The sequence below is a fragment of the Cyclopterus lumpus genome, chromosome 25, assembly GCF_009769545.1.
Source record: "Cyclopterus lumpus isolate fCycLum1 chromosome 25, fCycLum1.pri, whole genome shotgun sequence".
Taxonomy (NCBI): Eukaryota; Metazoa; Chordata; class Actinopteri; order Perciformes; family Cyclopteridae; genus Cyclopterus; species Cyclopterus lumpus.
The window spans coordinates 8659774-8674354 of NC_046990.1; the positions used below are offsets into that span (position 1 = coordinate 8659774).

At 43.4% G+C, this 14581-nt stretch overlaps 1 protein-coding gene across 1 annotated transcript in view; it reads left to right on the plus strand.

The window, feature by feature from the left end:
- Positions 1-102: 102 nt before the first annotated feature.
- The window catches only part of LOC117727952 (neuroendocrine convertase 1-like), a 142524-nt gene continuing 128045 nt past the window's right edge, over positions 103-14581 (plus strand). The window contains exons 1-3 of the mRNA XM_034528504.1: positions 103-133; positions 502-659; positions 3988-4172. Of these exons, the coding sequence (XP_034384395.1) occupies positions 3993-4172 (180 nt within the window). The 5' untranslated portion in view covers positions 103-133; positions 502-659; positions 3988-3992. The remainder of the gene's footprint in view (positions 134-501; positions 660-3987; positions 4173-14581) is intronic.

Consider the following 14581-nt stretch of genomic DNA (forward strand, 5'->3'; position numbering starts at 1 on the left):
GTGGAGACAATAACAACAACAACAACAATGGACGATGGGGGATTTGTTCCTTTACGATGCACCGGCTACACAACTCTGCCTTCAACAGGAGACAGTCCATCTGTGTGAATGCGCTGTCGCCAGGAAAGGAAAGGTAAATGCTTTTTTCCCCCCTTCTTCTTCTTCTTCTTCTTCTTTTCTTTCTCTGTCACTGCTTTGCAAACCCATTCCATCCTTTCTAGGCACCGTAGTCCATGGAGGGAGTGAGGTTTGAAACAGTTTAATTTCTGTCTCTCGCCCCCCCCCCCCGACCAAGCTTTAAAGCACCGGACCATGGCCGAATTGTGTTTTGCAGACACAGGGGCTACAAATGTGATCATTTGGACGTACTTAAGTGTGCAAAGGACTCCTGTAGCTATAACAAGTGGGTTACTACCGACGGACAACCACAGAAACCACGTCTGTTAAGATGTTGCCCTACTTTCAAATGAAATAATAGTTCCAAAACATGCTACAACACAGGTGTTTTCCATGTCTCCCTGATTGGAGCTCGTGCAGGTTGGAGCTGGGCGGAGCTAAGCTGAGGCTGGACCCTTTTTCCTAATGACTTGGTGACCGTAGGAGAAGGACAGGTGTATATAATTACCTTAACGATGGCTCTGTTCCCGTCAGGTGCCCAGGTAAGACACGCCAATGTGTGTGTGTGTGTGTGTGTGTGTGTGTGTGTGTGTGTGTGTGTGTGTGTGTGTGTGTGTGTGTGTGTGTGTGTGTGTGTGTGTGTGTGTGTGTGTGTGTGTGTGTGTGTGTGTGTGTGTGTGTGTGTGTGTGTGTGTGTGTGTGTGTGTGTGTGTGTGTGTGTGTGTGTGTGTGTGTGTGTGTGTGTGTGTGTGTGTGTGTGTGTGTGTGTGTGTGTGTGTGTGTGTGTGTGTGTGTGTGTGTGTGTGTGTGTGTGTGTGTGTGTGTGTGTGTGTGTGTGTGTGTGTGTGTGTGTGTGTGTGTGTGTGTGTGTGTGTGTGTGTGTGTGTGTGTGTGTGTGTGTGTGTGTGTGTGTGTGTGTGTGTGTGTGTGTGTGTGTGTGTGTACGTACGCGTGTTCTTTCACAGTGTTTCCTAGAGTCCTCATTTTAGACATGATTACTGAGATAATAAATATAACATGGATCTTAAAAGTTGCATCTCTGTCTGTCTGTGTGTGTGAGAGTCTGAGTCTGACTTGTGTCTTTTAGTGCCTTGCTCAGGGACAATTCAGCATTGCATATATCCCAGTCTAGGAGGGCAAACAAAAACAAGTTCCCCAGAAGTCGTAAGAGAATTGTTGGATGTTTTTTGTCTTGGTTGGTGAGACAAAGGCTTTTGTTCTGCTCCGGTGCGACAATAACGTTCTATGCTATTCGATTGGGAATGCTTTGCTAACATTGGGACTTGGACTCCAGTGAATGGAGCCATACTGTTTGACACCCATTCCTTTGTAACTTTCCCTGTGAGCAGTTCTAAAGTGATATTTTTTTTACTGTTGTCATACCCTTTGAAATAGTTTGACCTCAAAACCGCCTTCCAGAAATTCTGGTTGGTGTAATAATCTGGACAGCGTAAAATAATGTTATCCTATGACCGGTAGTTTGACCTCTGGAAATCCTGTACGATTCAATCCCACTGTTAACTCCCCCTATTTAAGGAGTATAGTCAGAGGCAAGTAATGACTTTGCATAATGAGTTACATTCTCTCCCCCCCCCGTTTGCTTTCTAAAAGATCTCTGCATTGTACAGAGGAGAGTGCTAGTCTTTTATCTCCGGAAAAAAAAAACCTTGTGGCTACAGTTTGATCAATTAAACTCCTGAAAGCCCGCCCTGCCCCCTTCCTTTCATTACTCTGCCTGAGAGGAATATAAAGTTATCAGTCTTCCCAAGCGATATGAGGACGGAAATAAGTAGTTTGTCTATAAAAATGTCCAGGTACTTTATCAGCGTCCCAGTAGGCCCCGAGGCCCCGCGGCCCTGACACTGTTCAATGTGGCTCTCCTGTGCTCCAGTCTCATGTGCTCTCCCTCCCCTCCCCTCTCTCCTTGTCTACTCCATCTCTGCCCGAGGCCCGCTCCACGCTGGGCGGGGTGTACGCCGCCGGCCCTGCACCTCCAGTGGGATTGACTGGGGCCCGAGCCCCAAGTGAGGTTATCGATTTCAATCAGTGGCTTGGGAGATTGGAGCTGAATGATGCTGTAGACTTTAAACGGTGGTCAGCAGCACTGTTTGTTGTTGTTTTAGTTTTTTTGGAGGAGGCTTTTGAATGGAAGTCAGATAAATATACACACATAATTCTATAAAGAGTGCGAGATCCTAATCTTCTAGTTTGGAGTTCCACTTTGTGTCAGTGGGTGTTTTTTTGCAGTAATAAAACAACCCAAAAAGTGCTTTACAGACCATAGATTTCATATTTACAACAATGTAGGTCTGCAACTAACTTATTTTTATTAGCAGTTCATTTGTTCATCATTTTCGGCAGTTGTTCGGCTATTGACACGCGGCCAAGTTGAACGTTCCACTTAATTTAGCTTTAGTTAGCTTTCCGAAAGGCTTTCGCCCTAAAATTCCTTTTTGGAAGATATACTAGGTGGTAGTAGTATAGTAAAGAGTGACAAAGTATGTATAGGGTTGGGTTATTTTTGTATCAACGTGTCAAACCAGGAAACCGCACAATTTTTTTCCATTTGAGAACCCGGAACCACCGATTTTTAACCACTTCTGCTTCAAACGTGACTTAAAACGATGTAAAGATGATCAGAATAGTGACTAGCCGATGAATTGTCCGCCGATTGACCAATCGACCAATCGTTGCAGCTCTAATTAGAGTCTTTCAGTGTTCAGGAGCTGAGTGTACATGTATAAAACAACCGGCTGAACACAACAAGTTACCCGATTGCTCTGCTAATCACGTTCAGTGTAAACTAATGCATCTATAAAGACCGCGACCGACCTCACGGATCAACAGTAAATGTGAGTTGCATTGGGAGGAGATACTGAGACGGGTGAGTTGACCACTTTTTGTACCGTCATCGCTCACAGGAAAGCGCCGGTGTAAAAGAAAAGGACTGATACAAGTTCCGGTTTTGCTTAAAGAGTGAAGTTAGTTCACACGATGAAAGTGGTGACGGCGCTTTTCTGCTCTCAGAAGCATTTGCATCGAGGTCAGGAGATTAAACGTGTGGGTTGGGAACTGGAGAGAGAGAGAGTGTGTGTTGTCTCGCTCTGGGCCCCCCCACCCCACCCGCCATGGCAGAGTCCTGGCTTTCATCGGCATTGGGTGAAAGAGTTCTCCTGGACGCTCCACTCCCTGTGGCTACAGGTGGGTGGTTCACATGCTGTAGGTGGCAGCCGCTGTGGATTTCAGCACAGAAGTACAGAGGAGTTGGCTGTGGGCAAATTGCGTCACAATTGCCAATGTTTAATACTCTGCGCTGAGATGCTGAATCCTACACTCGGTAAACTCGCTTGTGCCGTTGGATGGTATTTAGAGTGTTATGGTAATGTTTTGAATTGTAGGTGTTTGTGTTTTCTTTTCTTTCTAATAATGGATATTCATAATGTCAGTTCCAGAGAGAGAGAGAGAGAGAGAGACTATTGTATTTATTTCAAGTAACGTAGTGTATTAATTATCTTTGTAGATCAAACAAAACTAGCTAGAATATGTCATGTCAGGCATTTTTCACAATTTTCTAACTTTATTATTAAAACAGTAATCAGATCAATTGGAAATGAAATCATTATTAGTTGCAATCCTACTGATACGCATCTCTTCACTGTCTGAAGCTGATGCCAATACATGTTATGGATGGCTTTCATTAAGGAGTAACACTTTTTTTGTTGTTGCTTCAAACACACGTTTAACATCATATTGCAGTGCAGCAACGACTGACATCGTGTCCCAGATCGTACATTATTGACATGAATATGTCAAAAGTTTAGTAAATGCATTTTCCTGCAGTAATTTTCTCCTCATCTTTTATTTTGAAAGTCTCCATGTTCAGTGCAGTCCTGCTCGTGCTTGGCTGCCTGCTGCAGAGGAACCTAGTGACCACAGAGGGGCATCGTGGGACCAACCGCCATGTCTTCTATGCAGTGCAAATGGACGGAGGCACCGGAGGCACCGGAGCCGCCAGGGCCCTGGCTGAGAGGCACGGACTGGAGTTCATACATCGGGTCAGTGCATGTTGGCCTGTATTTGACATGTTCTAAATCCAGTTACTGGGTTTTTTGTTTTTTCTTTTGCTGACTGCTGTTTCCTATTTGAGGGATATCTGACTTTCATCAAAATACAGCAGCGTTTCTGAATATTTCATATCTGATCAAAGACGCGTAGAGTAAGCCGTTCACACACACACACACACGCATGAAATAACACACACATGCACCCAGATGGGTGCGCAAATACACACACTTCTATCTCGCCAACCTTAGTTTACACCTGTGAGAAACTCCTGTTCCACTATATGTGGAATAGGCTTTGGAGATGATTTGCCTGAGTCTTAATCTGTCATGCTTAAATCTTTCCATTTGTCAGAAGACTACATGTGATTTATCCACATCAATACTTTAAAGGTTACTTTGGTTATTGAGTCTGAAAGTGTGTCAGCTCCCTCAACAAAAAAACGTTCTCGGCTGCAATAAAAAATAAAAAAAGGGCTCAGAGTGCGTCTTGGTTATGTGGAAAAAAAATGTGTAAAAGGGAGTTCAAAGAGGCTGTTCAAGGGCATAACATATTTTGAAATGAACTTCTTCTGATTATTTTTCATGAAAGATTCTCAGTCAGAAAGATTTAAAAGGTAAGAGCCCTTATGAATTGACATACATTCCCACTGTGCTCTGTTACATTCAGGATTTTGAAAAGAGATTCTTTTATTTAACTTCTTTAAAAATAATCAACACAAATTGGGATTTGATTAAAAAAACAAACATTATGTGAGCAATCCATCATGCATCTTTCAGATGGACAAGAACCCACCCACTGTAGGTGCCTGACCTTAAATACAGTGAGGATGAGCCATAACATGCATTAGAAAGCATATGGACGGGACCATTTTACGCTAGAAGGGCAATCTGAGAGCACAGACCTTAGCCAAGGCCACGCCCCCTCTCTCGCTACGGTAACGAGAGTTTCCGCTCTGTGATTCGGATCCGCTCCGAAATGTAATGGGGTTCTTCTTTGGCCCATGCACCAAGTTTCATGAAATCCTGTTGGTGGCTTTTCTGTAGTCTGCTCATAAACAAACCCACTTGAATGGCACTTTGAAGAGCGCAGACTTCTGTCAAGTGAAAAACAATACATGCATCCGCCCCCGTCGTATGGATTCAAACAGGTTGTTCCGCGGCCTCCGCTACACCCTTCCACCAAGTTTCGTGAAAATCGGGCCAGTAGGCTTTGCATAATCCTGTTGACAAACAAACCAACAAAATAACGAAGCGAACCAAAAGCACAACTTCCTTGGGGTAATAAGTAAAGCAAAACATCTCTTGCATTTTAAAGTATTATGTTGTTGATTTTCACAGTTCTGTTTATAATTGGTTATAGATGGAGCCCTACAGGTGAGAGATCTCAGACAACCTTTACATCCCACCCACCGTCTCCTAGAGTCCCCCATAAAAGGATTTGGTGTCACTTCATTCATTTAAAGCATATTGCTCTTTTGTTGTTTGGCGGCAGATGCACGTTCCTCCATCGATTGTTGCTCATGGCACACAATCAAAAAAAACTGTGATTTGAAGTTATTGATAAGTGATACTGGAGGTGTGTGCGTGCGTGTGTGTGTGTTATGACATGATTGATAAGAGTTAGAGGGAGTGTCCACCGGCCTGGTGTGAGGCTGTGTGCAGCGCTGGCCCTGGGGAACGGGGACGCAAGCTCATTTCAACCTTGGCCTCTGCTGCTGCTGCTGCTGCTGCCTGGATCATGAATAAAACATCTCTTTGACCTTTATCAGGAGTGTATTGGACAGTCCACCCCCGTCTCTGTCTTCCCCTCTGCCCGTCTCTTTCTCATTGTCCCTCATGTATGCACACAACCACCTCTGCCTCGCCCTGCATTGTTGTTTGCTCTTTTATACACCGCCGATAGCCCCCACGATGCAGTGGCCACTTGTAATCGCCAATACAAAGGCAAACGGCATTATTTCAGACGCATGTATTTATGTACACACACACACGGTGCTTTGAAACAAATGTTTTGCTCGTTTATGTTCTGATTTTATATTTAGTGACATTTTGCGACAACCCCGTTGTAGTGTAGATTCTGTAGTCATCCATTGTCAAGGATACGCAGTAAGTGTGTTCATCCAACCCAGAGCCAAGAAGAGCCTCTAACAATCCCCCCCCCCACCCCCACCCCCCCCAACCCCCCCAGGTCCAATCTGCTGACTGGTTTTATTCTACCTGTCTGTCGCCAGAGGCTGATGCTAAATGTCACTGACACCAAATCGCCTTTTGTTAAGTCAAACCTATTGTAGATATAGTAAAATCAAGGAGAAGCCAGCACTTGACAATTTTTTATACATATAATCTATTGGGAGGATTCCAGTGGTAATGCCGCATGAGCGGAATGGGAATTGAATGTCTCCATGCTGGCACTCAACGTACTGTTGGTCTCTATGATTTAGTGTTCAGCATCCAGGAAAATGTCATCTCGTCTCGCCATTGCGCAGACTTGACATATCCATTTTGCAACTCCTGAAATACAGAGGAAAAACAAAAGCGAAATACCCGCGATGATGTCTTCATGCCACACGGACAGAATCCGCTGTGATGCATTGCAGTTGCTTTTTTCGCAGGTGTCTCTTTGGTAGCAGACGCACTGGAGCCTTTCCTGTCGCTCTATATGGTTTCTAGATGCGGCAGAGATGGAGTTTATCGTTCCCTTGTCTTTCACCTTGCTCATTTAGAAATGTTTAAAGATGGCTTATAGTTTGTCAACGTTCCCTTCTTTCTTTTTTCTTTTTTTTTTAAGTTGGAGGGTAAATCGTCTCATTCCCAGGGATCCAGTGAAACGTGGCAAAATTGAAATCGGGAAACCAACGCGGCGAATGCAGCGCACCCAGGAAGCTCGTAATTATTACGGCTGTGTGGCAGTCCCGACGTGGATTCAAAGATTACTGTCATACAATGGTGAGACTCATCTCAAACCAAGGATGTGGTGGTGTAATGCAATCATTATGAGCCAGAGAGAAAGGGCTGCTCTGACTAGGCAGGTAATGGCAGCCATTACAGGTGCAGGGTTTCTCACACAATGACAAAGAAAATGAGAACCTGATCGCTATCTAAAATAGATGATTTTCTGTTTCACTTTACGCCTGCACAGAACAACAGTGCAGCGGCTTGATATTACACGGCGATTTAAAGAAAAAAAGAAGCTTGCAGGCTTATTTACAATACAGCCGACCCAGTTTTAAATTGCATCACATGATACTGCATTGTTTACAGGTCTTATTTCTTGCTTACTTAAGAGTTTGCAAATCCGATTAGAGGCAGATTAGGTCTATCGCATTGGTTTTTAGTTTAGCTGAGATCACTGCTTCAAGAATTAAGTGTGTGTGCGTGTGCGTGCATGTGCGCGACCGACCACGCATGCTTTTTGTCTTGAACTCTGACACCAGGAAGTCCCTGGTCTCCAACCAATGGTGAAAGGCCTCCCAGATTCCCCTTCTCTCCAGTGAGGTGGAATACTGCTGGCAGATTACCATATCATTACCATATCATTAGCATAACATTACTGCGCCACAGCTTGGCTCGCTGTCTGTGGACGTGCTATCAGCTCATCGAGAGATTCAATCCCCAATCCGCTCCATGCCCCCCCCTACCCTCCATCTCATTATGTACTCACAAGGTGTGTTTTCCATCTGAGTAAAGCAGATGTAATTGAGGTAGAGCACTGGATTCACCGTCTAAATGAAATCCCACAAACGCTTCGCGACTAGGCGTCGCACATTCTTCTCCCCTGAAACCTTGTGCCGCCGCACCCAATTCAGAATTTCTAATAACCCGCTCAGAAATGGTCTCAGTCAGATGCTAAGCTATGTCGAGCCTTACTCTGGCTGGATTACTCCAGGCTGTTATGCGTTGGCCACATGTGTGTTTGTGTCTGGCAAGAAAGGCCAATGTACCACCATCTTCTCCCTCGCCCCTTTCTCTCCCTTTTCTGTTTCCGTGGGGCACCCAGGGGCGCGGAGAGGGACACCAATCCTCTAATGGTTGGAGGAGATGGCCCATTCCATTAGTCAGGGGGCCCAGAGTTCACCGCTGCTCCTCGGAGCAAAATGGAAGGCAGGTGTTGGCCGGGGGCAACACAGGGGGCAACGCTGCACCAGCTGCATGCTGGGAAATGCAGCACTTTTATTTTTATTTTTTTCTACCCCCCCTCCAGCTCTACTCCCCTCCCTATTTCGATTTACTCATGCAAGTACACGCCCAGACACCTTGCGCGTGTATCACACACACACACACACACACACACACACACACACACACACACACACACACACACACACACACACACACACACACACAGAGTCTGACTTCCTCTCACCCGCTTTTGTCCCCAATTTTAATTCATTCCAGTAAGCTTTTCTCCATTTTCCTTATCTCTTTCTCTCTCCATCACACACTCATTCATTCATGGCTATCTCCATCTCTTTCATTTTCTCTCTCTCTCTCTCTCTCTCTTTGCTTACCCCCCCCCCCCCCCCCCCCCCCCCCCCCCCTCCCCTCCCACCCCTCCCTTTGCTGCCTCCTCACTCATTTGTAAATGGAGAGAGGACTTGACTGAGGAATATGTGGAGGAGATGTGGTTTCCCTCCCAGGTGGGAAACTCTGGCGAGAGATGAAGGTAGAGGAGAAGGCAAAGAAGCAGAAGGGGGTGAGGAGGAGGAAGAAGAGGAGGAGAGCAGAAATTACACTACCACTCCCTCTCTTTCCTTTCCTCTCTCTCCCTGGGCTGAGATGATGTATGGCTGCAAAGGCCACATGTTGGCCGTGTGATGGATTAAAGCACTTTGTAGGAAAATTACTGAAAGCGCCTCAGCACACCCGAGTCTAGCCCTTAATAAAACTCTCTTCAATATTGAAATGGAGAGAGAGAGAGAGATAGGGAACCAGAGAGCTAGATAAAGGAAGATGGTGGACGAGAGCAGCGAGTGGTAGTAGAAGCACACAAACGCGCTCACACACAATACTCATATAGGTGATGTGCAATAATGAGAAATGTTGTAAAATTGGACGTTGTATAGCTTTACTGGTTGGATGTTATGACTGTTTATAAACCGCTCAAAGAGTGAAAGGAAACCACATGTTGTGAGGTGGTTGTTTATTATAAGCTTTATGAGTTAAACTCTGTCCCACATAATGACGACACAGTCACTGTACCGCTCATTTTAAACCTGAGGACTGTTTAAATTCATCCCTAATTTCAGTCCTTCCATGCAATAATGTCACACATTCATGGGTTCCAGGAGTTGCTGCTTTTCTGTGTCATGGGATAGCGGATTGAATGTTTTGGTTGTGTTTATTTAAAAACTCAAAGACTTTCAGACTCATCAATGAATCAAGAAAAAGATCTGCTCAGTAGTCACGAGTGAAAATAATTGAGTAATGACAACGTTGCACCCTTTGATGATGCAATGTGAAATTATTAAATACGCCAGTTTAATTGCACTTAAGCAAGTTTTGCATAGTTGTAATGTCCTACAACCAACATTTAGTTTAGTGAGTAGAATTTAAATGGGGAAACGATGTCAATGAATTTAAAAACCTATTCCAATGTGGGTCTTGTTTTCATAATCATTTCCCTCTTTTTCCTTATAGTAATTGTTTAGTTTTTTATTCCGAACATTCTTGGAGTTACTTTGGTAATCAGAGGTTTCATCCTTGTTGTTTTTTGAGGAGTCCCAGGTGTGATGGAGTTGTGATAAAGTGGAATTCCTATCTAAGATTTACACTCCATATTAAAGTGACAACCGCTCTGTTCCCCATGCATTTCCTGCCAATACTGTAAGCAACGAGGCTTAACCGCTCACCCCAGTTAGCCCCTGGCATCACCCTCCTCCTAGCCCTCCTTTCTGCTTCTCCATATGTGGGGCTGTGGAGGCCACAGCTCCTGTAGGGCTGTTAGTATACACACCAGCTGCTGTTTTCTCCATAGGGTGGGCTGCCTCACGTGGCTCTCGCACACTGCTTCAATGACTCTTGATGTCTGTGTTTGTTTTTGTTTATCCTTCATGCTTTCCCCCTTCCATCCCTCTATCGCTGGTGCTCTCTCTCTCTCTCTATTTTCAGCAGCAGCGGGGCACGCATCCTGTGGATGCTTCAGCCCTGAGCCCACTGAGACTCCAGAGTCCAACTCTGCTGAGCTGATGATCGGATTCTGGAGTACAAATCAGGCTTTAGGTCTTGACACACCAGGGGTTTAATTTTGCACATCAATATTTTTTTTTTTTCTTTCTTCAAAATTGTTGTTTTTGTCTTGAATACAAGAATATTACATGGCAAAAAAAGAATATATACATTTAATTTCTTTCCTGGGACGAGGTCTCAAGTCCGAACCAAGATGGCGAACTTTATTCCTCCTTTCAACAGCGCAGGCCAGGTCCACCCCTTCTGCTCTTCATATTCATTCATATTCTGTTCACCAGAAGCGGCACATATTCAAGAAGGAAACTCTCGTAGCCTGTGAGGATCTGTTGGAACCGCTTTCTCTAAAATGTGCATCCCTGCCAGTATGAATTGTTTTGATACAGAATATTCACAGACCAGTATTATGTTTTTTTTGTGTTTGTTTATTCGTCACGCCCCAAAATGGTAAACGGATGAGATCACCTGTCAACAATGACTGGCTCTGTGTTTCTCAGATTTTACATATATCCCATAAACCTTGCTGCTTCTAAGAATAGTAAGAGGGAGAAAGGCAGACAGAATATGAAACTAGAAAATCAATTAGGTTATGGACTATCAATGAATAAATAAGTAAAGGATTTATCAGTGGGTGGGAATGGAAGATTATAGACAAATAGCTGGTATAATGACAAATAGGAAAATGTATGTTCATGTGATCAGTGTGTATGATTTTATGTCCATCTGTACAAAAATAGAGGAAATTAATAACACTCAAAAGGAAATGCCTATTATTAATGATAATGGCTGAAAACATAATTACATGAAGATGTTAAATGACGTAATCATAAATTTGATTCATTTATGTATTTGTTTGGAAGGAAAAACAACCATTTAACACAACACCGACCTGTTATGGCCTCGTGAAGTTATCAGGAACTTAATACAGTGGGCAGAATTAGCATTTATCTTGACTGGCGTTATTCCAATATTTCCTCTCCTTTTTTCGCTCTTTTTATTGTTCTCCCCCATCTCTCGAGAGAACAATACATCTCTTAAGCTCAATAGTTGCTAACTTGGTCTGACTCATTTGGTGGAGGACAGTTACAAAGAAGAAGTTTTTGGCTCGGCTAACTTGTGTCCGGCATTTAGCATTAATTCTGGTATATGAAGTAAAGCATTCAGTGTTTAATAAAGTAGATGAACCGGTGTGTCTAAATGCATCAGACTCTTAATGCGGATGTTGGCAGATTGGCCTTCGGCAAAGACGATTTAAAAAACAAACAATCAAACAATGTTCATAAATCATGACAACACTTCATATCAAGTCACGATTTTTAATGTCTTTTAGCAAAAAAAAAAAAGAACTTAACCGAAAATAAAAGGACACAAACATAACAAATTTACGAAATGTAAAAAAACAAACAGACATTAAGGAAGAACAGATAAAAGGCGTAGATCACAATGCCTGCCGCTCTCATTGAACAGGTGTGACTCGCGGTGCCTTAAATCTGCTTCTTCCTTCAAGGGAGTTGTTTTGAATTGCGACGCTCGGGTCTTTCAATCATATGCTGCGCAGGATGATAATCTGATTCGACTCTTGAAGAGGGAGCAAAGGCATTTCTTATCCGTAGGAATCAATAACAAACTGGTGAAGAAAAATGTGGAATAACAAAACTTCTTTTGGAGAAATCACTGGCACACTGACTACACATAACAAAAATGCTTTCTGACATAATGGGGGAAATTGCACTATAAAGTCATTTGGCAACCATTTTCATCAATAGGCTCCTCTGATGAGCTTTTACAGTTAAATGAATATCAGACACATTTTTTTTTACACATTTTCTCCCAAATCGAGACTTAAACTTGTTGGAATCTTTTCATTATCTCTGTTTAGGTGGTCTTGTCGACAACTCGAGCGTACAGTGTGGCCCAGTTATTTTCTTTGACTGTTAGTCTTCTTGTTCCTGAGGCTGCACATTAGGTAGACGCTTAAAAGAAAATTAAAAAATCCACTTTGGGATAATTAAAATTCTGTTCTTTAATTGATAAATCTATTCTTCTTTATCTTCCAACTCGCATAATTGCAAGTGATTTTTGTCGGGGGGGGTCCAACATTCTTAAGTCCAATATTTACTCCTTATGGGAGCTTTTTTTTAAAAATGTAATATTATCAGTGCTTCCTCTCAGCAGTAGTGCCAGATCTGCTGTTATTTGTTGTTCTTTGTTAAAGGAACTTCAGAATGTTGTGTGCGTGTTCTCCCCTTTCCACTTGCGATCCTGAAACATGCAGGTTAGATTATTTGGAAACTTAATTGCGCATAAATGTGACTAGCACGTTATGTTAATGCAATCAGTGTATTGTCTATCTGCATAATGTTTTTTGTTTCGCAAATACAGAAGACCGACAGCTCACCGATTTTGAGCTGAAACGGCATGCGCGTTGGTGGTTGGCAACAAGAGGTGATGTCTTATACAGCTACTTCCACTCAAATAAACATGATCTGGTATATATCCAATACACAAATCTTCCCAGTGGGAAGCAAACCATGTTTGCTATTTCAGTTACACAGGAATCCTAAAAAGCTTAAGCTTTCAATCTGCGTCGGACAAACGAAATACTGTAAGTTATAGTTTGGATTTCCTCTTGTAAACATTGGGGTCAGTAAGCTTTACGCAAGTGTTTGATTTGATCTAGTCTGTTATTTAATCCCCAAAGTGTTCTCCATTCTTGAGACTTACTTTTTTCTTTTAATATACGCAAAACTATCTGACACAAGATTTCTCAATCGAGATGAGAGCCGAATGATTGCTTGCACATAGAGTTGTTAATGATGGTGTATTAATGCGTTTGAAATGACACTTAAACACGACGACCTCTGATTGAATTTACATTTCAGATGGCGGTAAATTGAGTTGCATGTGTCGTTAACAGCTGTCAGTACCCAGGATTTTTGATTTCCTGCCTGCAACATAGTCAAGCCCACGTATCACCCTCTGAAAGCTTTGCGGCGCTCTCCTTCCAGCAGCAGTACTGTTATGCTAATCCCCTCTTCACCAGCGCCTTAGACTGAGGTCATTCGTTGGAGAGATTCAGTCAAGCAATCGAGACCCTGAGAAGAGCATTTTTCAATAGTCCCGTCTGTCAGCTTATATCTCTGTCTGGAGTCTGAAGGTCTATTTGCATTGAGGTGTTGTCCTCAGTCCGAGAAGAGACAGGCCGAGGTGCTGTGTCTCCATGTGTCTCAGATACAATCTGCACGTCTTGGTTACAGAAAAGAAATTCAGAAGTACTTTCAAGTAGTTTATGTTCCTCAGAACTTGGATCATTGCATTCCAACCAATAATAAACATGTAACATGTGGGAGTTTAGTCTGATCCAATTTAAATACACGTTGGAACAAAGTTATGCAATAGGACAAACACAAATGGATAAATCTTTGCACATAAATGTTTTGTCAGTTTTCATTCGATCCTCAAATGTCAAACACGCATGTATAATATTACATATTTCCCGTGACCGGTTTCCTGAATGCATTGGGACCCAAATGGAGGTGACACGCAGGTGATCTCCGTCTTACAGTCGGCGCCACGGCAGCCCGATAGAAGTTAATGTCCACAACTTAGTGGTCCTGTGTCTGCAGGTTTCACGTCAGTCGGTCCTCATATTCACGGACAGGATGCAAGCGTTCTAAAAAACACCGAATGCTTCACTGCAGCACGGGGTTTTGATAAATAACCCATATTTGATGGGTGTTGACATCAGTCATGCCTCCTACAGTAGCAGTCTCTAAGATGCATTATCTTCACTGTTTATGGATCCACTATGTAATAGATCTACCTCTGACTGCAGACGGCTTGGACGTCCCAATTCACGTCAAGCTTACTTAGTTCATCGTGCAATGACTCAAGCATACTGTGTGTGTGTGTGTGTGTGTGTGTGTGTATATAAACTCATGATTAGTGCTCTCAATGACTGGCTGGCTGATGGGGTTGATTTGTCCGACAGTGCTGTGTGTCAGGCAGGCCCGGCGTCCACACCGGAGAACATGAGTGAAGGAGCGGATAATTGATAGTGACAAGGCGCTCCCAGCCTTAATTGCTGCTGGTGAATTAGATTACCTTTTCAAAGTGCCTTCATTAGCAGAGGGAGAGCCATACCAACGGTCCCCTGATTGGCCTCATATTGTTTTGCTGTGAACCTCTGGCAGGGCACAAGGATGTGTTTGTGTGTG